The sequence below is a fragment of the Papio anubis genome, chromosome 2 (assembly GCF_008728515.1).
Source record: "Papio anubis isolate 15944 chromosome 2, Panubis1.0, whole genome shotgun sequence".
Taxonomy (NCBI): Eukaryota; Metazoa; Chordata; class Mammalia; order Primates; family Cercopithecidae; genus Papio; species Papio anubis.
The window spans coordinates 163,169,135-163,193,177 of NC_044977.1; the positions used below are offsets into that span (position 1 = coordinate 163,169,135).

General features: G+C 38.5%; 1 protein-coding gene across 1 annotated transcript in view; it reads left to right on the forward strand.

Moving 5' to 3' along the window:
• PLCL2 (phospholipase C like 2) overlaps nucleotides 1–24,043 on the forward strand; it is a 192,862-nt gene that overhangs the window by 121,100 nt on the left and 47,719 nt on the right. Inside the window, exon 4 of the mRNA XM_009201769.3 lies at nucleotides 23,531–23,606. Coding sequence (XP_009200033.2) covers nucleotides 23,531–23,606 — 76 coding nt within the window. The remainder of the gene's footprint in view (nucleotides 1–23,530; nucleotides 23,607–24,043) is intronic.

Genomic DNA, 24,043 nt, shown 5'->3' on the forward strand with positions numbered 1-24,043 from the left:
TTTTGCATTACTTAACATATATTAAAAGGCAGATTTAATGCACTTAAAGAAAACCGTAATCAATAGATCAAATTCCACTCAAAGAAATTTGATCATAAATGTCTGAACACATTGTTTATAATTTCAGAAAACAAAAATGTAAATATTTTACTTAAAATATCTATAAATGAACTTGAATGCACCCACTATTGACAATCAAGATCAAGATTGAGCTTGTTCACTCATGTAATTAGGGGCTGGTAAGAGAAAATAAGGAATATGTAACCTGAGTTTAAGAGAGTCCAGTGACTATCTGGATACTCTTCATAGAACACAGTGTTCTTAAGAATGGATCTGCACTGGCATTTCAGTGCATCTCCCCTCCCCCATCAATATTTGTGATTTAATTCATAATCTTTTAAAACTGAAGTGACTTTTACTATCCTTTTAATGTTGAGAGTGATAATTCCATTCTCTGCCTATCTTTATTAGATGCAGGTTTACCAACTGTTGTAAACTTGAATTTTTAAAATTGTTACGAGATCTGTACTAACCTATAGAGATCAAGGAGTCAACATTCTTCCTCTATAGAGAGAAAACATTGAAAATTTAAATATTTTGTGATGTATTACATTAAAAGAAAGTTATTTTCTAAAGTTTTTTGTTAATTTTGCTGCAGTTTTTCTGTCATGGACTATGCTTTAGTCATTGTAATTAAATTGAAGTCGTAGAGAGGAAAAAGGAGAGAAGAGGAAATGAAGCCCACCTCTGTCTTACAGGCAGTACGGTGGTTCTTACACGCAGCAAATGGGCAGCCTCCACCTGTTCAGAGATTTTACATGAATTCATTCTCGTCATTGTAGTTCCATTCTCTGTACTTTCCATTTGAAATTAATTTTTTTCAGTCATTTTTTTTGCAACTTCACAAAAGTCTTGATTTTAATTCCCTTGATTTAATTAAGAAAGCATCCTCTGAGGAGTCCATTTACCCAGTAGAGAATAGTATTTTTTAAAGGGCGGAACAAGATGCTTTGTCTGGGAGGATATTATTTGCTCTCTGTGAGTGTTTGTATATAAGTTGCTGAGTAGTCTCTTCTAACACATGACTTTAAATATTTCTTAAATAAAACAAGGTTCTTTAAATAAAATATGTGAAATGAAGATTTTTTTTTCCTTACACAGAAATGTTGGCAGTTGACATGCAGCATCATAAACATTCTATGTTAAGTTGTTGGTATGGTTTCATATACTTTTTCTTGTTACTTCTTTATTCAGTGAAGAGATAAATCACACTTCATAATTAATGGAGTATGCTGGTTTGGACCAAGCCAGAGATGATCTGTAATAAGGTTACTATTGATCCCCATCTCCTTTGTGGCTTCTTTTATCACTCTCCTGCCTCAGAACTTGACATTAAAACCTTTTAATTAGAGGTGTCAACTTTTTACCAACTTTTATAACTGTAGAAAAAAGACCAGATGGAATATTGTGCTTCGGGATAAGAATAAGCTAAAAACAAATGAAAGAAGGAAGGGGGGCGGTGGGAGATTTGGGAAAGGTAGATGCATCCTACAGACTGATGATTTGAAACCCAAAGGCTATTGTTTAATTTGATGACTGGAGAGGTCCAGCCAATGTTTCCAAAATCAGTTTCTCTGAAATCATCAAAACCATTGACGAGCCATTTTGTAATGGTTCAGGTTATCAAGCCAATGGAAGTGAAAATAAATGTTTAAAAGATACAGTGTGCTAGTAGCATCACATATATCATCAGATGAGAAGTACCAGGCCACCACGGAGTAATCAGAAGCTGGAAGATTGGGAAACCTTTGGGAGATTGTGCTTCAAGCATGTAAGTAGTGCTAATTGTAAGATTTTCCTTCCAATCCAGTTTTCTAGCTTAATATGTCTCCACAGAAAACACAGAGGAACACATATTTTGAAGTATTTTTACACACACACGCACGCACACACCAGATACTAAGCAAGGAACAGGTGAGGAAAGAGTAGCACTTTAGGGGATGACAGTTCCCTTCAAAGAGACTTCATCACATAGCATCACAGAGCAGCTTTTATCAATTAAGTTTGATATCCAGCTCTAAATTCTCTGGGAGGATGACTTAAATAGAGTTCAACATGTTGTCAGATGGTATCCTCAGACAAGAAATGATAAATGGTATTAAGCAAGCCACTATGTCATCTGACATACTAACAGTCTGATTTAAAATTGCCAAGTAAGCTGGGAAACAAGAGCTGGGGTGCCGTCCAGCCCTATTGGTAAATGAGAAATGGGACCCCGCTGTTAGCATCACTTCAGTGCCTGGATAGATTTCATTTGAGCCAGCGCCACCTGGAGAACTGTTAGGGGACAGTGGTTTCGGGCCATGTATTTGATAGGGTCTCCATGGTTTTACTTTTCTGTTTGGAGCATTTTTATTGCTTTTTAAAGGGGCAAAGACAGATTGCTTATTTTTCAAACACTTTATTTCCCCGAATCTGGTAGAAAATATGAATATATCTGAAACCCAAAGCTCAAGAAAAGTTAGGGAACTTCTTTCCAAACCTATGCTTTATGGAAAAGAATACTACTACATTTTTTATAAAACTAAGATGTTCAAAGTACTGTAGCCTTTTTTCTTCCTATGCAAAAGTAGAGGAGTTACTTCCTATGTTCCCATCAAATTCTACATTGAATATTGGATTTTACTCCTATATAATTTCTTCAAGGCTATTTTTTGATACTTTTTTCTTCTTTGATAGTTTCTCTGTGTTTCTGCAGTGACTGAAGGTGCCTCCTAAGTTCTTTGCTAAGTTCTTCTCTCTGTCAAGGACCCTTACAGGAAATTTTTAAAAAACAGAAAGAAAAGGATTTTATACATCTTTAAAATTCCGTTGGTGCTCTGGAGATAATATACACATTTTCTTTTGGTCAACTGGCAGTTTCCAAAGCTGTGAGGAAGTACTTAGCTTCTTTACCCCCATTTATTCAGTAAACTTTTTGTCTTTACTAGACTTTGAATAAATAAACTTCAATTGAGTGGAGGAGGCCGTGCTGGCTGACTTTCCATTTCTGTGGCCCTAATTCTAGTTGAGCCTTTCATCACCTTAGGCTATGCGGCAGAGTTTGAGTTCAAACTTCATGCTCAGTCCAGGTGAAAAAGAAAATGTAACTGTCTTACCTCTCTTATGAGGGAGGTAGATGTCCCTGGATTTTAATTCTGTTGGTAAACTTCATCTATTGCATTCGTTACATTATTCATTTTGGACTGTAAATGCTCAGCTCTTTAGATAAAATACTCAGTCTCTCTTTCCCCCTCTTCCTTCACAAAGTGGCCACTAGTTGCCTGGAGAGGGTGTGGTTGCAAAGCCTTCTTTTTGTGTTCTTGGCAAAGAATGTCTAAACATCTAAAGCCACCATCCTCTCCTCCACTTTCTGTTCGCCTTGAGATGGGTACATAGTGCAGGGATTTCCCAGCTCCAACATGAGTCACTCAATACTGCAAGAGGTGGGCTTCCAGCTCCTTTCCTCCTGCCTCAGAGCTGCAATTCCCTTGGCTCAGCCTTTGTAGTTGGAAGGAAGTCTCCTCTACCTTAGGGGATAACACTCTGTCATCTACAGGTTGTTTCTCCATGATATGGTTTGACTGTGTCCCCAACCAAATCTCAACTTGAATTGTATCTCCCAGAATTCTCACGTGTTGTGGGAGGTAGTTGAATCATGGGGCCAGTCTTTCCTGTGCTATTCTTGTGATAGCAGATAAGTCTCACGAGATCTGATGGGTTTATCAGGGATTTCCACTTTGCTTCTTTCTTATTCTCTCTTGCCACCACCATGTAAGAAATGCCTTTCATGCTCTGCCGTGATTGCGACACCTCCCCTGCCATATGGAACTGTAAGTTAAATTAATCCCCCTTTTCTTCCGAGTCTCAGGTATGTCTTTATCAGCAGTGTGAAAACAAACTAATACACTCAGTATGTCAAAATAATTTAGAAAATAGTTTCCCCTTGATAAATCCTGATTTTCAAGTCTATCATTTTGGTGAGAACCCAAGCAAAAATCCAATTTGACCTTTAAAACTGAGAAATGTCTCTGTGTTCATAAGATCCGAGCTCTGAAACTCGTCCTTTGAATAGGTGGAAAGCCCCAGGGAAAACATGATTCATAAACTATGGCAGCATCTGTGAAAAGAAATAACTTATTGACACTGTCCCCATCACACTTCCGAGACTGCTGAAGCCACCCAGCCTGCAGTCTTTCCCTCTCTGCTGCCGTTCATCCTCTGGTTTGCCTTAAAGACATTCTTCCTGAAATATCACCCAGAGAAGGGCCTGGGTATTTCTGGGAGGGTCCAAGAGGTAGAGTTAGAAGTATGATGTGACAACTTTAAGAACTAAGCCAGGTAGAAGGATTATATTATGGTCATCAAGAACAATGGAGCCAAATTGCTCTGTTACCTTGACTATTTGTGTTAGGTGAACAACATGTTTTCTTAGAGCATCCTGGAAAAGTGGCATCTGTTTGGTGTGTTGAGATTGATGAAGAATTTGAGTTTAGCCTAATAATTGCCAAGAGAGAAAAAAAGGAGGATGGAGTGTGAGAGGAATAATTTTAAGAATATACACCTCATGCCCGTTTTCTTCTAGCAATTGAATCTTTCCAGCATCCAGATTTTTTATTTACTGTTGAAACATGCATCAAACACTACTGGCAATAGTATAAAACCTTTTTTAAAAAACGTTTTTATAGCATCTAGAATCTGTGCGATATCTTAAATTGTGTAATTATTTTTGTAGTATTCACAGAATAGTATTGTCTCTACATTCAGTTTTGTGGATTATGATTGTCCTCTTTGTGGAAATTCAAACAGAAAAGCAATGATCAAAGAAACAAAGAACTTAATTGGCTTTCCATGTGTGGTAATTTGTATGTCTTTATGCAGTTTGTGAGTTCCAAATCTTTTCAGATTGACGAAAATGAAGACTAGCTGACCTAAAACATGTGACTCACAGCTCATTAATGCATTCAGCCTGCTTCTCCCTTTGAGTTGGGAGCCTCCTGCTCCCTATTACTTGGGACCCAGAGGAGAGCCATGTTGCTCCTTGATCCTTCAACCTGTTCTGTGGGCACAGAGGTAGCTGTGCCAGCTTGTGCTGGCTGCTTTGAAAGAAAAACAGATGTGTTCATCTTCATCAATATAAGTTACAGAGACTAGTGATAGAAACCTGGGGAGCTTCCTGAGTGTGGGCTCCATTTGAAACCCCAAGCAGTCCCTGAGCCACACCCTTTTGGAGGGCATGGGACACACACCTTTACTGTTGAATTTAATTAGTTGTCCTAATGGTGGCAACTTCTGACCAGGTAGGATGATGTGAAAACTGTCGTGGTTCTTCATTGCACCTGAGAATGAAGGTGGAACATATTCAGGGTAGAGTTTAGAAAGTGTGTAAGTTGCAATGATAATATAATTTTATTGTTTAGAATCTTGATGTTCTTGATATCATTCCTTGGCTCTATAAATGCAAGATCCATTCATCAGGGATTTACTCAATCTGTTGCCACCCATTCTTACGTAGTTGAGAGAGGTATATGCTTTTTTATTTAGAAATTTGTCAGGGTCACATGTCCAGTGGAGTTGAGTCGGGAAGATTGAAGTTATATCAGAGACTTACATCAAATTGTTAGTGATGAGACATGGGTTTGTTTGTAAGTGCCATGATGAGCTGCTCTGTATTTGTGGACATGAGCTTTTGGAATGTGCAATCACATTTTATAAGAAAACTCTCTAAAAATGGAATTATTTAGATGGAATATACTTTATAAAATGAAGCTATTGAAATAACCAGTTTATATGAGAAATCAGGTATTTCAGAATTGTTTTGTAAATGTGATTGTTGACAACTACTTGGGCCACCTTCTGGCAGTAAGATATGCTAATTTCTGACCCTTTTTCCTGTCTAAGGTGTTTCCTCACAACCTTTTGAATAATGAGGTAGTGATTTTTCTCCACAGCTGATATTTCTATAAATAACATTTGACACTTCATAAGCTTTGAAGCTCATATTTTGTTGTTATGTTACATTTGACCTCATTTTCATAGGAGATACAATTCAGCATTGCCTCTCATTTTCACATGAGTGGGAAGACTCACCATCGCCCTCACCAAACCTCTCAGAGCAGCACACTTGTCTGGAGGGTGGGTCCCTCCTGCGCAGTAACTGCTCTGTCAGTGGGGACTATGGGAACTGTCACTTGTTAGTTTATTTAACAGCTCCTGTTTTTCATTGTCTTCACTTCTGTTCCACCAGATTGCTGTGAAATAATTAATGCCACTCACCCCACCAAAATAACCACTTTTAATACCAGTAAGCTGATTTTACTACCAGACGAATTTATCAGGAATAAAAATAGCATTTAATAATGTTTTTAAGCCTTTTCTAACTTAATTAGGGCATTTAAAATTCTGAGCCATAAGAAAATTACTCTCACACAGTGGGTGGACAATATGATGTGCTCAGAGTTAAGTTTAACTCTACAAGTTTAATTACCAATTAGCTTAAAACTAACATGTTAAGTAGTTTAAAACATTTGTGTCCCTACCACATTAGTATTAGTCAGATCTTTAGGGCTAAATGTTAGGGATTTTTATATGGAGATTTTATATGAGATTATTCACCTACCTACAGAAATATTTAATTCAGATATTTTCTTTGAAATCAATGTTGATCATTCTAGTTTTCTTTGTAATTATATTCTGACACTGGAGAGACATCAGATGGAACCGTACTATCATTTATGTACTTCTGTGGCATGAAATAACGTTAGCTTTTGACTCACTTATCTGGGACAGATTACTCATGCTGTAATCCCAACACTTTGGGAGGCCGAGGCAGACTTAATCCAGGAGTTTGAGACCAGCCTGGCCAACATGGTAAAACTCCATCTCTACTAAAATTACACAAATTAGCCAGGCATGATGGTGCATGCCTGTAGTCCCAGCTACTCAGAAGGCTGAGGTGGGAGGATTGCTTAAACCCAGGAGACAGAGGTTGCAGTGAGCTGAGATCATACCACTACACTCCAGCCTGGGTGACAGACTGAGACCCTGTCTCAATAAATAAATAAATAAATCGATAATTTATCTTGTATTAGAAAAACCAAAATAAATCTTTGTAAATAGAAACAGCTATTTCATTATTTAGCTAAATATAACTGGGATGGTATGAATTTTAAGCTGTTTTCCTAAAACTAAGCCCTGTCTTTATTGTTAAATGTTAGAATTCTCCATAGCCAAAATCTTTTGGCCAAATATATCATGATATATGTTTATTCTTTTAAAATACCAGCTACACTTGATTTTTCATGTTCTTTCCTAAAAAGTGCATGTAGCATATCAAACTATATTATCTCAAGTACTTTTAGTCCAGTTTTACCAAGTGATGCATCATGTAACATTTTAGAGCAGGAGCTGGGAAACACCTGTTTTGTGTAGTCTGAAAGCTGAGAATGTTTTTTACATTTTTAATTGATTGGAAAAATAAAAAAAATATCTTGTGATATGAAAGTCATATGAACTTCAAATTTTGCTCTCCATAAATGAAGTGTTTTTGGAGCTCAACCACCTCCATTAAATACTGTCGATGACTGCCTTCTCGCTACAGTGGCAGAGTTGAGTAGAGTAGTTGCGACAGAAACTAAGCCTAAGCCTAGCAGCCTACAGTGTTTACTGTCTGGCTCTATACAGAAGAAATTTACCAACACTTCCAAAAGTGGATTGGGTAAAAGTCCTTAGGGTATTTTGATACAGTGATTTTCAAAGTCACCTTTGCCAACCTAAATTATGACTTTCTCTTTCTTTCTTTTTTCTTTTTCTTTTTCCCTTCTTTCTTTCCTTTCTTCCTTCCTTTCCTTTAAAATGTACTCACTGCATTTTGAATTTTGATCCATAAGAATGGGATTCGAATTGTTAACCTGGTAGGAAGGAGGAGACTGTTATCATTGCCAGAGCACTCCTCTGCTGGAAAAAGCAATGAGCCCAAATGTGGTCCTACTAATTGTTACGGTCAGAAACCTGAAGAAACAAGAGGTGGAAACTAAAAGAGGAAAAAGCCAGTGGAAATTAATGTTTGCTCTGATTTTTATAGTGCCTGTGAGGCAAGCATGCTATGTCAGTGGGAAGTGGTGACAATCCACCTGGGCTGTGTGCTACAACTCAATAACATTTGTAACTAATTTAACCTCACACATATTTAGTGTGTATGTATAACCATGGTTGTGCTGCTTGGTAATGAGGCATTAAAAATGAGCCAGTCCAAGAATTGAGTTTAAATAGTACCCTTCTCTCAGCGAAATCAAGCACTTCTTCCTGAGGGGCTGAAGGACTGGGTGGAGAGAAGGAAATTGGGTAGAGTTAGTGAGCAGTTCTGCATTGTCTCTGAAAACCTCTCGTTTCCTCTCACCCTTTCCTAAGGCAAGGAGGAGGACTTTCTCTCAAACTGTAAAATCCAGGCTGTGCTAACCACACTCAATTTAAAGGAAGGGATTATAAAAGTGCTGGAGGTAGAGACTAATCCCATGAAACCCTCTCCCACCTGAGGAATGGGAAAGATGCTCTGAAGCCTCTGTGGATTCCCACACCTTACTGTTGTTTATGCTCTTCACCTCCTTCTTACACTCGTCACAACTTATAATTATACATTCATTAGCTTGATCCTTTTTTTTTCTTTTTCTTTTTAAGACAGGGTTTCACTCCTGTTACCCAGGCTGGGTTGCAGTGATGAGCTCTTGACTCACTGCAGCCTCTGCTTCCTGGGCTCAAACGATTCTCCTACCTCAGCCTCCTGATTGGCTGGGACTACAGGCACGCACCAGCATGCCCGGCTCATTTTTTTGTTTTGTTTTTTTGCAGAGATGGGGTTTTGCCATGTTGCTCAGGCTGGCCTTGAAATTCTGAGCTCAAACAATCTTCTTGCCTTGGCCTCCCAAAGTGCTGGGGATTCCTTTTTTAAAAGTACCTCTCTTCCTCTCCCTGAAATCTGAGCTCCAGGGTAACAGGGCCCATGTATCCTATTCAACAATGTGTTCTCAGCACTGACAGCAGAGCCTGGCACACAGCAGGTACTCAAAATCCATTTTTGGTGAATGAATGAAAATAACCTTGATCTCCAGGACACAGATATCAGGTGCCCTTCTTACCATACATGTCTTTCCCATATGTCCCTGTATTCCCTGAACTTGATTTTTATTTCCATGCACTCAAAAAGCCTTGGGGCAGGGGGAGCAGAGGGTGGAGTGGCTGCTCTTCCAGTCTTAGGTCTGTATGGAAGCACTCACATTCTAAGGCAGTGAGCGCTGGCTTTGCTAGTCCAAGAAGAAGAGGATGCCTGAGGTGCTTGGACAGCTCCAGATGCTTGTAGGGAGAGAGGGACCAGAAGCCGGAGAGACCAGTCCTGAGAAGGAAGATCTGAGCATCCCAGCTCCTGGATCTTTTACCTCTTGTTCAGACCCTAGATGTCTCCCCACCTTTTACCAGAGGATCCTTTATCCTATCTGAAATTCCCTCCTTAAAGATTCATATGCCCTTAAAAAACAAAAACAAAACAAAACAAAAAAACCGTATAGAAGAGCTTAGTGCAGAAGAGAGGAGGAGGAAAATGTGAGAGCCCCTAGTTATTCACCTGGCTATGATAGGAGAGCAACCTGGTGCAGTTAAACCACCTGAGGTGGGAACATCCCTCATATGTGTACAGTGTTTTATGATTTTTCCCAAGCATGCTCATAAATCAATTGTTGCATGAGCTAATAGTCAGAGGCTGTGGTGTGCAATGATGTTAGCACATGGTCTGGGTCACACGAGAAAAGGGAAGCCTTGGGTAGGGATAGGCTCCATTTGAGCTGAGCAGAGAAATTCTTGAAAGTCAGATAGCCACTTTCCCCCAACTGCTACAGGCCCCCACTCCCCAACACCTACTGACCCTGGTGAGTGAGCCAAACCACATCTCCCAGGGAAGAAAGCCTTGGCTCCCCTTCCCCTCAACCACACACAGCATCCACTAGCTCCAGCTCCGCCTTGGGAAATCCTTGTCTTCATCCTTATCTCACCTGCCACCATGAACTGGCTCCCAGGGCAACAGAAGGTATTCCCTGGCATGTTTTACAAAGGGCATATCTTAATAAGAACAGTGGTGTATTCACGACCATCCAGGTAGGTGTGCATGGGGTGTGAACACATATGCACAAGACTGCACCCTAGGAAGTAGATGAGCCCCTGCTAATGAGCTAGCTCCTGCATTAGTGCTTACTTGTGTGACTGGGGGCAAGGCTGTTTCTCTCTTTTTTATAAGAAATGGGGTCTCACTGTGTTACCCAGGCTGGTCTTGAACTCCTGGCCTCAAGCGATCCTCCAGCCTCAACCTCCTAAAGTACTGGGATTACAGGTGTGAGTCACTGTGCCCAGCCCAAGCCCCCTTTTAAAACTCTACAATGGACATTAGATCAAAACCTCAAAGGATTATAAATAAGACTACGTACCTGTAAACAGACTAGAACATAATAAATATTCAATAAATCATAGTCATTATGATTGTCATTTTTAGTTTTCAAAGGCTGGATGCATATAGCTCCTGAAGCTTGAAGACCTATGTGTGAGTTTATTTTAACATCACTCCAAATTCCAGAGCCACATTTGTGATGACCCACTTTGTTATTTATACAGAGCATAGTTATTCCATTTCATAAAGTCAGGTTTAAAGTTCAAAATGAAAAGCAAAAGGTAAGTTTTCCCATCATCTTGCTAGGCAAGTTGTCTCTCTGCTCTGAAAAGGGAAGATACTAGAACATGTGAGTTATGTGGTCAACATCAGGAAGAACACTACGGCTGGGTTTATACAGTAAATACTCTAGTAGCTGCTCAGATGCATTCTTCCAGCTCTGTTATTCCTGGAGAACTGTGGACACTCTGCTGTGTTTAAAAAAAAAGTATTGCTTTTCATTACGGAGAAGTCTTCAATTGCTTTCCTCTTTTAACTAACATCTGTACTTAGTTATCACAGACTTGAGAGAAACTAATGATACCTTACAGTAAGACTATGATTAAATTACCTTCTGTTAATTAGGAGTTTCTAAATCACCTTTTATCTCCTTGGAGAAAAGACTTGATATAAATAGGCAGTAATAAAAGTGGTACTATGTTTAATTCAAATTGTATCTTTTGAAATTTAATTAATTTAGTAGTAATAGTTTTAAATGAGCATGTCAGAACTAAAGGGTCCTTAGTGACTTGAAAGAGTTAATGTAGCATCCAGAAGTTCCTAATGTACTCTTCAGAAGTAGCTTGCTCACTGAATAATTGGGTTTAACCAGCTCAAGTTCCCTTTTCCTCCCACAGGAATGATTCAGAGCAGGTTTTGAACCATTCTCATCAGTTTTTTTGGAGACACTACCCTCTATTCAGGATGTAGCCTCTGAACTCACTATCTTTAACATTTCCAAGACCAAGGGAGGGACACTGAGGCCCTGGGCCCTCTTTCCAGGCACTTACTAGAGAGTAAGCCAGCAAGGTGGCTGTGGACTACATCCTCACTGGACTGCACCTGGCTGCTTACAGCACCTGTCGAAAGTTCCTTCTCAGTTGCTAAATCCATTCACCTACCCACATCCCTTCCTCCTTTCATGACTGTAGAGAATACTTGAGCACAAGGCACACATAAATTTCGTGCTGTCTAGGATGGGATGAGGATGTCGTGTAAGCACATCATTATTGTAGCTTAGAAAAGCTGAGAAGTGTTTTATAGTGTTAAGAGGCTGACATGACCAAAGGCCTGGGAAAGGATGGGGTTTGTATGTGTGTACATCCTTGAGGTGACCATGGTGCAAAGCAATTTATCATGTGCTATAAAGTAGATTGTTTAATGTGAGACTATTGTATAAGGCTTCCCGCAGTAATCATGTACAAAATGATATATAGCATACCAAGTTCTCCCCTAACAAGACTTCTGGTCATGTAAGGTTGATAATAAAATAGAAAAGAGGATTATTATCATTTAAATGCACATGAACTCTTCATATAGAAAAGCATAGTATAATAAATTACCACATAAACTGGTAGAAATTATTATATAGCTTTTCTGGATAGTTTCATAATTGCAGCAGAGTTCCTTTGCAGGGTAGTTTAGCTTCTGTTTTGTTGCTCAATTTTCAACTTTTTTTTTTTTTTTTTTTTTTTTGCTTTTCCTATGAATATTATATTGTTCAGGACCAGAAACTACAACATCAAATTCAAAACTCCTTCCATTTTTTGAAATTCTGTTTATTTCCTGAAATAAGATTAAATAACTTACATTTCTTAACTAAGTTTTGGTTAAAAGCTAAAATTTGAAATTTAAAAATTTTAAATACTTTCCAAAAATGTAGAGTAGGATAAGTATTTAAAGTATATTCATTGACTTCATAACCAATCTTTTGGTACAACTGGAACCCCTCCAGCCCCCTTTTCAATTTTCCCCAAGCTATTGCCTCCGGTCTATTTAAATATGTTGGGGAATACATGGAGACTTCTGGTAATGCTAAATCTCAATTAATCTAGAAATAGTAGTGAATGCCTTTTAAATCCAAGTTTGGTTGTGACTTTATGGCTCATTCAGTTGTCTGCATAAAAATAAAAATTTCTTATCTAATTAAAAGCACAGTTTTTGGTGACATAAATCACCCTAGTGCATTCATTGTTTTGATTCCTCTAAGCTCTACCTCTATGATTTTGTCGATTGTTTTTCTTTTAATCCTCTAGATGTGCTTTTTTGTTTTTTGCCCACTATCCTCTTTGTGCTGTTTTTCCTTATCTTTGCTCCTTTTTCCTCTCCTCCCAGCCTAACAAATGTGTATTACTAAGGACTTCTAGTGGCTAATGTGGGAAGTGCCTCTCAGAAATACCCACAACTGTGAATGGTAGGTCCATGCAGTGCGCATTGGACACACAGCACCTGTAGAAAGTAGGAACCAAAGGCAATAAACTGGTTCTTTTGACTATGTGATACTATTTATTTCATGAGTGTTATGCTGAATTCAAATGGCTATTGAGTGAATGCAGGAGATACCTATGTTACACTTGTATATGATAAGCATATGCCTGTATCTTATGTTTGTGTGGTGATTACATTCAGAAACTGCACTTAAAGTTTAACCTGTGAGATGTGGCTCCCTTCTAAGTGTGTGAATATCATTATATATTAATTTAGGGTGAGAAGTGATAGAGACATTGATTGTGTTAGAGGAGGCTTTTTTTTTTTTTTTTTTTTTTTTTTTTTTTTTTTTGAGACGGAGTCTCGCTCTGTAGCCCAGGCTGGAGTGCAGTGGCTGGATCTCAGCTCACTGCAAGCTCCGCCTCCCAGGTTCACACCATTCTCCGGCCTCAGCCTCCCGAGTAGCTGGGACTACAGGCGCCCGCCACCTCGCCCAGCTAGTTTTTTGTATTTCTTAGTAGAGACGGGGTTTCACCGTGTTAGCCAGGATGGTCTCGATCTCCTGACCTCGTGATCCACCCGTCTCGGCCTCCCAAAGTGCTGGGATTACAGGCTTGAGCCACCGCGCCCGGCCAGAGGAGGCTTTTTATAATGTGAAAATTCAACTAGATACCTACAGACAAGACGGGATGTTATTTTATAGGATTTCATCTGAAATGTAGTACATGAGAGGTTCAGGCTGTGTCAGGGTTTAGATAAAAGTTATGTAACAGGAAAGACACATTAGTCCCTTAGGTACTACCCCAACTCTGAAGTGAGCTTTATGAAAAGTTAGAGTGTATTGGAAAAAGTTAGAGAATAGTTAGCTTCCCACATGTGGACCCTGGGTCACTCTTAATTCATAATTCATTCCAGATTTATATAGCATTTGGCATCTGTTCTCTGGCAAGAAATGATCGTTAAAATAGTTGAATACAGTGTTGAGGCAGACTTGTATGATGCCAAACCATGCTTAGAAGGTGGCAGAAACTAAGAGTTTAACTTAGACTTCAAATAAAATTGCATAGAATTTTGTAAACTAATTTTTTGGAAATATTTTGAAGTATTCTCCCTTCTATAGTAAGTTATGCTACAAATACTTGTTTTGAACATTCAAACGTGCATGAATGCAGTTTATATGTTAAGTAACGATTTGAGCATACCAAAAATTTTGCATTTGCATATGCACAATTTTGTGTGCACAAAACTGCACCTGGGTAAACTGAAATTACACACACACCCCTCAGACGTCCACCATATTCTTCAATTCACAAAATGTGTTATGAGCTACACCCTCTACATCTTGTGTTACAATTTTCCGTTAGATTTCAGATCACCCTCCTTCCACCACTTCACAGTGACTCACAAGCTGCAACTCTTCCAACACCCACTTCCACCAGCAACCTTCAGGTCTTTTTCAAGGTTAAGTGCCATGTTGATTGTAGTATTTTTTCATTCTTTAACCATTTAACATATGCAGAACTGTCATATTGTTTTTATTCGATGTCTTTTTTTGTTTATGTGTCACTGCAAAATTTTTTAGTGTTGTGCCCCTAACCCACTTTCCTTACAAGCCCTGTGGTTTTTATTGCACAATTTTGTATAGTGAGGTGAGTTTTAGGATTGCAGAACTGTGGTACTGCAGTTACATTAGGTCCTTGAATAATGTCGTTTTGTTCAGCATCATTTCATTATAACATCGAAGAGGAAAAAATAATTGATTCCCAGCTGGGGCCACTTGTATGGAGTTTGCATGCTCTCCCCACGTCTGTGTAGGTTTTCTCTAGGTACTCCAGTTTCCTCCCACATACCAAAGATGTGAACTTCAGATGAATTGGACAATCTTCAGGGTCTCTGTGAGTGAGTGTAGATGTGCCCTGAGATGGGATGGCATCCTGTCCAGGGTGGGTTCCGCCTTGTACCCTTAGCTGCTGGGATAGGCTCTGGCCACCTTTGATCTGGAATAAGTGGGTTGGAAAATGAATAAATGAATGAATGAATGCATATAAGTTATTGGGAAATAAAAATTTATCAGGTATTTGGCAATCATCCAAATGCACAGCAATATTTGTTAACTGTTTTTGAGCTGTGTGGTAGTAGGAGGTTCCTCTGAAAATTTTCATTTTGCAAACATTTGTTGATTTAATACACCACCACTATGACTCCTGTCACTTACGAATTCACCACAAATTGAGTAAATAATGATCTTACTTGTTTTCATTAATCTTTCTTAAATGTATGTATAGTTTGCATTTATTTCAGCATTTAAAATTAGAAGTGTTTTGGTCTTTATTGAGAGGTTTGATGATGTTTTTGTGACCAGAAATACGCTGTGGAAATTTAACCCTTGTTTGTATCCGTCAGCCTATGGTAAAATTGGTTTTGTTGTACCTTGTTCACTTAAAGTCACAGTTTCCAAGAACCTATTCATGTTAAGAGAGGACTTACTGTATATTTCTTCACAGTTACTCAAGATCACCAAATTACCAGGTCCACAACTTCCAATACTGTGGACTCACCCTCCTTCCAGCGCCTCTCTCTGTACACATCTGTAAATGTTTAGCATCCTTGTTCTTTTCCTGCCCTCTGACCACTCTTGCACCTGTCATACTAGTTATTATTCTCTCTGCTTATTCCAGTGATTTTGGAGCATCATGCAGTGTTCATTCATCTTTAAAATTCCTTCCTCAGAGATGTAGACATTCTTTCATCTCAGCTACTACCTCTGTGCAGAAAATTTTTGATTATCCAGTGCCAGAACCAAGTTGTCACATAATTTCTGGTTGCTTCTCAAGATTCTTAGACTTCCCTACTGTAACCACCAGCTCAATTCAACTAGGGTGGAAGTTCACATCCTAAATGCATTAACATACTTAAAGGAACCGTAAAGCACTGTACAACTGTGGGGTGTGTAACATGTTTAGTTGTAAACTGTAAAGCACTCTATAACTGTGGGGTGTGTAACATGTTTAGTTGTAAACTGTAAAGCACTCTATAACTGTGGGGTGTGTAACATGTCTAGTTGTAAACTGGAAAGCACTCTATGACTGTAAGGTGTGTTACAATTTTTCTTATCCTGACCAGTTTTCCTCTCTTATCTTGGCTCTCCCTTCTGTGCCCACAGCAAATCAGCCTTGGAGTCCTCCCCCACGTAATCTCTTCATGTCATCCTTTCTTTCCAGCCCCTCTGCTGCCTCTCATGTCTCTCATATAGCGGTGGCCTCCACCTGCTTCGTGTTCCCACTTTTGTGCCCCCATCTGCCATTTCTTCCTTCACACTGATGCTTGTTCATGGTTCTGAAATTTTACTTTGATCACAACACCTCTGCTTAAAATTGTCAAGGGTTTGTGATTAAATTCAAACTCTACAATGTAGAAGTTCATATCTTATCCAATCTGGCCCTTACTCCTTTTCTATCCATGTTTTCTTACATTCTTTAACACGAGTTGAGATGCCTAGAAAGCTTAACAGTATTTTACATGATTTCAAGTCCTGCCCTTCCGCATCATGCCTGCAGCGGGGTTCTGTGTGTGGCAGCACCCAAATATGCTCCTCTATATGTTTGTTAGCAGTTGAGTAGTGCTTTTTATCAAGCACATCTCAGGTTCTCTCTATAACTTTCTTTTTTGTAGGTTTTTTCCCCTGTATAAATTGTGTAGTGAAAGATGTGGTAGTGGAAATGAAGTTTCATAAGAAACCCAGGACAAGTTACTCTGGAAACGGTTTGTTATTTAGAAAGTGTTTTCATAGTGACCTTGCTGGAAGAGAGGATGACCACAGCTCTTAATGATATGGCAGACCTCGGCCCCTGGATGGGCACCAGCTCTCTGCCCTTCCCACAGTGGACTGCAGCCACAGTGCTCCCACCATGTGAGATGGAAAGGGGAGCTGGGTTTCATTGTAGTGCATAACTGGCCAAAGACCTCTACAGCAATAATCTTTTAGTATTTCAATTTAAATATGTGACTTTTATATTATGTTCAAGTATTTAAAAGTACGCTGTATTTTCCAACAATAACTTTATAAATGGTGCTTCTTCCATTAGTTCAACTTTGTAAGATTTTTCTGTACTTGGCAGCTTTAGTAAAGGAAAAACTTACCTCTGGATTTCAGTTGAGAAGTCTCAAATCCTGATGTTTTAGAATCAAACAAAATTTTTCACCCACACAGTAATAATTATTTGAAAGTGTTAAAAAGAGAGATTATATTGCTAATTCAGAGAGCTGTTTCTTTCAAGAGTGCAGAAAAAAGCACCAAAGCGTACAAATTCCTGAGGGCATCTTGATCTTACTTTCTGTCCTATTCATGGCATTAGTGAACTGACTGGCTTTGCAGGGCCACACAGTACAAGGCTGACCATCCACCAGGGATGCTGAGCTTTAAGAGGCTGTTTTAGTCTATTTTGTGTTTTTAAAACAGAATATCACAGCCTGGGCAATTTATAAAAACTGAAATTTATTTTCTCATAATTCTGGAGGCTGGGAAGTCCAAAATCAAGGCTCGGTGTCTGGTGAGGGTCTTCTGACTGGCTCCTCATGTGGCGGGAGACAAAAGGACACACTAGCTGAACGCTGTGTGAAACCTCTTTTGTAAGGACCTTAATCCCATTGACTAGGGAGGAGCCCTCATGGCTTCATCACCTTTTGAAGGCCCTGCCTGTTAATACAGTCACATTGGCAATACTTGAATTTTGAAGGGGACACATTTAAACCATAACAGAGGTTGCCATTCAGAAAATTCTGACTAGATGGGAAAAAATTACTTTGGATTGAATTAGTTCCTATTTCCTGAAAACCTTATCCATGATCACATTTGCTGTTTTGTATTCACCCCTGGAGTCCAGAGAAGCAAGTCCTGCTTTGGTCCAATCCTCCCAAGGTCATCCTGAGCCTGGTGGTGCCTGAAGCCACATCTTGCTACCTGGGTGTTTACTGGTCCACTGAGGCCTATCATGGATCTCCAAGGTGATCATGGCAGTTTGGGGGCATTCAGTGGTTAGGGCCAGGTGTATAGTCCATCATTGTTGTAAGTCCATTGGCATGTTTGAGAATGGTAATCTTTACATTTTTTGAGTTTAGAAAGATATTTCCCTGTTATGTGTCAAGTAATCATAGAATCCATGTGAAAGAAAGTTTTTTTTACTATCTAGCATTTTTCTTTTATAGCAACTTTAGGACATCTCAGACTTTGTAACTTCGTTAGAAACAGCTACAACAGAAGATGCAGTAGTCACATCTGTGTTGAGTAGGACAGGCAAAGAAAGGAGTTTTGAGGTTGGGATTTTCTGTCTGAAACTGAGATTCAAAACAAGATAAAGGGGAAATAATCTAGAATTCAGAAGATGTTATTACTAAAACTTCTTTCACCCAAGTATTTAAAATTATTCACAAACTACTTTTATAATTATTAACAAAATCTGTGTTCTTAAGATGAAGAGCAATTCAGTGAATTGTCTGAAATCAGACATAAGGTCCTTATATAAAATCACAGACTTGCTTATTCTGAAAATGGAATTTTCCTAGTTGATAAGCAAGTTTCAAAACAGAATATGAAGAGCAGTCTATAGAAATCTAGTAATATATAATATATTTATATAATAATAACCCTTAATATATACACATAATATAGCTGTGTCTATAAACAGAGAAATTTACTTTACACTAACATGGGAGTTACTTTCAAAACATAGCACTCTGATGAAAGGCATTTCTGGTTTCTTTCCAGCTTAATAAAATATAAATTTTAATTTTTACTTTGCCTTTAGTTGAAATTTCCTGCTTTTCATCTGCTCAAATTCTGTTTTAAAATCTTATGTTAGAGGTGATCAAATTTATGAAATAGATTTCTAGGCTATGTTAAATCCATAGATTTTCCAAACACTTTAGTTCCAGAAATGTAGGAGGTACTGGTAACAGGCCACTAATATAAAATCCATTAGCAACAACTATATAAAAGCATCTTGCCCTGGAAAAAACAATATAAGCATCCATGTGGCGAGTTACTCAGGCTGGCAGCAGGGTGTCTGATTGCTGTGCCAAGGCTTACACCTGTGTGTTTATAGGGGCTTGATGAAATTCATGCATTTGCATTAATGCAGATAATGCTTATATAATTAACCACTCTACTTGGCTTTGCATTCATTAGTGACATATCAATGTAATATACACAGAGAAAACAAGATAAAGTAGTTTTTTACTTTGGCTCATGCATTGATATTACTACCCACACATCTGCTTTTGTCTAATCTGAGATGCCTATTCTAGTAGTTTCACATTAAATATAAATTATTTATTATTTATAATAATGAATTGTAAAATAGAGACAAGTAATTTATTGCTGTCATTTTAAAATGTTTTCTCAAAGTGCTTTATAGAAATATTATTCTGAAAAAAAGCTTTGGGTCAATGTTAGTAGCTGAGATGAGATTACTATATTGTGTGTAGCAGCTTTTAGGAGTTACAAAATTTCCCTGCTTTTGTGCTTGCTTCTGTTTGGAACATCCTTTCGTCTTCACTTGTGCAGTTACCACTCATGTGTCAAGACCTATCATGGTTTTGTGGAAAAAGCAGAGGCTTCAAGACCAAACAGAATACCAGTTTCATGACTTACTAATTAGAGTTATTTTACCTATAGTACCAGATGACCTTGAAAGGTTGCTTACGTTTCAGGTAGGTCTTCAGTGTTCACATCTGTAAAACTAACCTCATAATTACTCACCTCACATGGATAATGTGATCAGTAAATAAAACAGAAAGCACCAAGTACATATTTGATGCAGAGATGTTGAATTACTTTCATCTTGATTCATTCAACCAACACTTGTGCTATTTATAATCACAGCTTGTTATAAAGCAGCAGACCCAGACAGAAAGTGGCCCCTGCTAGATCAGCTGGTGGCCCCATGTCATCTCTGCTGCATCCTCAGTGCCATGTGCACTACGTTCAATAATAGTTGACGACAGAATGAAAGGGAAGCATCAGTCCGCTGAGCAGGGGCCTGAAGGCCCATTGCCTCACCTGTCCTTTAAGCCTGCTGGACTCTGCACCTGGTGTTCCTATGGAGCCTACAGTCCTGAGAGCTTCCTTAAGAGCACCTAGAGGAGCTCTTAGACTCAAGGAGAATTTATGCAATACTGCAAAAGTTGAAGATTAATATATGCCTGTTAAGAACAAGAACTATAAACTGTTAACCATACATTAATAATAAATATGTACCCCAAAACTATAAAAATATCCCAACTGGCAGTTCTTCCTTCTGAAGCAAGTAGTACAAATATTTGATAACAGGTGTGACAATATGAATCATCTCTGCTGAGGTCTGCATGTGTTTTCTGCTGCCTTGTCTACGCTTTGCTGATTGTTTACTATGGGCCTGCCTTCTCCTAGGCTGGTTCCCTCTGGAATTCCCTCTAATACAGTCTGCAAATGCCTCCTGCTGTTTACTTTCAAACCTAGGAGGAATGGCTTCTCACTATTAGTGTTCTCCACCCTGATGTATTAGTCATCTTCATATTTTATATACTACTCATGAATGGGGGGCGGCAGTGATATTCACTCTCATTATCAGCAGAGGAACTTCCTGTATTGAAATCTAAGTCACAAGTGGATCCTTCTGTGGGTGTCAACGTGGATACCATTACACCGCAAGTACTTCACCATTAAATATCCCACCAAAGGGCTGTAGCTTCAGAGTATTTAATTTTATCACATCCCATAGCTCACAGGCTACAATAGCAATCCCACCTTTTTAGTTATTGTTTATGCTTCTGTTTTATTTCTGTACCATAGTCCTAGTGCAGCAATTGTTCTTTTTTATGTATATACTTTAAGTTCTAGGGTACATGTGCTTCATACTCAGCCCTTAGCTCAGGGTCCCACACATAGAGGGCCTCAGTAAACAATTGTCCCGAGAATAAACAAATAATCCTCCAAGTGTTATAGAATTTAGGAGGCAGATGAGCTTCTGTATCTGGACCCTTGAGATGAATGTGCATTTATTCAGCCTTGCATATATTTTATAGCTGGAAGGTACATAATTATTTATCCTTTGGTGATACTTAAACTGGAAGATGATTCTAAGAATAATAATGCAACTTGTTTCTCTGAGCTTCATCACACCCAGCTTTTCAAGTGGAACTAAAATTAGTAATGAGTATTGGAAACATTGCCAGTGAACATATGAAAGGAAGGCATTCAGCTAATTTGGGGCTACCAGAAAATGCTCTGCCAGGCCTCCTGGATAAATGGGGAGTCAACCGTGACAGCTGCCACTTGAAAGTGTCTTCATTGCGCCAGTCGCTCCTCACGCATCCTTTCATTTAGTCCTCACATTATGAGGTGTAATGTCTTTAGTAAGCTCATTTTATGGGTAAGAAATTAGGGTTGTGAGGTTAAATATCTTGTCCTAGATGACAAAGTTAATGAGTAATAGAACCAGGATTGGAACCCATGTAAATCTGTGCTCTTTCTGTTACTACACCATTCCCCAGATGAGTTTCTTGTGTGCCTGTGTGAGCCTCTGCTTAATGCTGCTGTTTTGTTCTTCTCCACTCCTGCTTTTGCTCCTGTCCTCATTTGTTTCATGACTAGGTTCATTTCATTGATCATATTTTTTTTCCTTTTCCTGTTTAAATAATGGGGACACAGTTGGCCAGTTCTTTGATACTAAGCTGTGACAATCACCATCCTTGCTTGAAGAAGTCCTTGCTTCTTTGTATCTCTCATTTGGCTTGACATCAAAGCTGAAAAAGGTTACTGATGACGGTATGAACCTTTTCAGTATGCAAATTATGTAATGGCACAAACGACTTTATATCAGTGTAATAAAGTTCTTAACGGTTCATTTTTATCGCTGCCTGTTCAATATGTCAAGCTGTAAAATAGAATATTTTAATTTACAGGAATGACTCAGATCTTGAAGAATGAATTTGAAAATACTGAATTCCAAAGTGCAAACTCTGCCATAGGGTGTGGACTTCTTGAGGACAGGGGTTGTATCCTGTAGGTGAGGTATCCCTGGTTTCCACACAGGGACTGCCTGCAGTAGATCCCAGTGATGATTAAAGATACATTATGAAGGCGTAAATAAATGCCTACCTTGGCCTTTAAACTTGTGATGTTTACCATTTTTTAAGAACTGTACAAGTTGATAAATACTGTTTGACTAACCTTAAGAAGCCAGTACACTTTTTAAGAGACATGTTGGTTATATTTTAAATAAGTATAACTTACCAAAATATGGTGGGTTTTGAGTTATACAAATAATCCAACCTACATATATTTAGTTACTATAAAATAATTACTAGGGCAGTTAGTGGTAAATGCTATAAAGAAAAATAAGGCAGGCCAGGTGCGGTGGCTTATGCCTGTAATCCCAGTACTTGGGAGGCCGAGGTGGGAAGATCACTTGAGCCTAGGAGTGTAAGACCAGCCTGGGCAACATAGCAAGATCCCATCTCTATAGAAAATGTTAAAAATTAGCCAGGCATGGTGGCACACACCTGTAGTCCCAGCTGCCTGGGAGATGGAGGCTGGAGGATTACTTGTGTCTAGGAGTTGGAGAGTGCACTGAGGTATGAATGCACCACTTCACTCCAGCCTGGCTGACAGAACAGACCGTGTCTCTTTAAAAAATAAATAAATAAAAAATGAGACAGAAATGAAAGGAATGGATGGGTGTTTATTACTTAAAATATGATGGTCATGTCAAATAGATGAGTAATATTATAATACAAAATATTTGGACATTTAAATACAAATATGTAGAATTTATACTAAGGCAGATATTCATAATTGTACCCATTTGAGCCATGAGGGTTGTTTCTGGCTATCCCATTTCCTTTTCATAATGATTTTAGAGCCAACAAGATTACTTCAGAGGGATCTTTTCCTAGCTTTTTGGTGAGTAAAATAATGGATCAGCTGTTCACTGATTCTTTCTCTTCTTCAAGCTTGAGCTCTTAAAACAAGCACATGCAATTTGGAATAAGGATTCAAATTTGAACATTTTAAAAACCACTAATAGAAACATAAAACTACTAGTTTTAGAGGTACTATTAGTGATGGATGGTATCAAACAAATGCTATTTTTAATTCTCATTGTATGTTTTAAACTGAATTTCATATGAAGACATTTTGGCTAAAATGAGTGAAGTGTGTAGGTGTTGAAGTTTTCTATAAGATGAAGTTGAAAATTTTGTTAAAATGGATAACCAAAAATACAGTTTAAAACTCAGATCAGATTTGCATGCATATTTGTAGCTTTTCACGCTGAAATGAACTCAGTTCAGTATTAGCTCAGGGTTCAAGTTCAGTGTTGTACTAGCCTCACTGCACTTGGAAAGTAATACTATTCGCATCTTGTTTTAATCATTATGCGGGGATGCGTGATTTTATCATTTTTCACATGCACATTTGAAGTTGAGTAGTGGAAAGTCAGATAAAAAAGCATTTGATATCATCATATCAGCCTGTTTTAGGAGAAGAGCCTTGTGCATGAATGCAGGAGGGTGTCTAGTTGTCAGGTGTAATCTCATGTCTGAATATTCCCTTTGCAGATGATTCAGTCCCTCAAGGCGTTGATTGAAAATGCAGATGCTGTATATGAAAAGATTGTACATTGTCAGAAGGCAGGTAAGTGAAAGTTTGTTTCCTCTCTTTAAAATAAAATTAATAGCATCATATATTTTGCCCCAAAACTATTTCATTTTTTGGATGCTATATCAAGAAAATCAAATAAGAAAATTGTTTTTCTACAACTAAAGAAAATACCAATTCAGTGGTTCTCAGCCTTAGGTAACAAACTCACCTGAGGGGACCATTCAGAATACATCAACATTGGTCTGAGGTGTGGGGCTGGGAATTAATAATGATTTTAAATTCCCAGGTGTTTCTAATGTACAGCCAAGATTGAGAAACTCTGCACTAATCTCTTCTTCAGTGTTAACTGTGTTGCCAAAGCTCCTGCTGGTCACCTATGACTCTAGTACACAGTAGAATAGGTAAGGCTTGAGCAGAGGGAGAATGGCTTCTTGTAAAGGAGATAGGTACCAGTTACAACCTCCTGACAT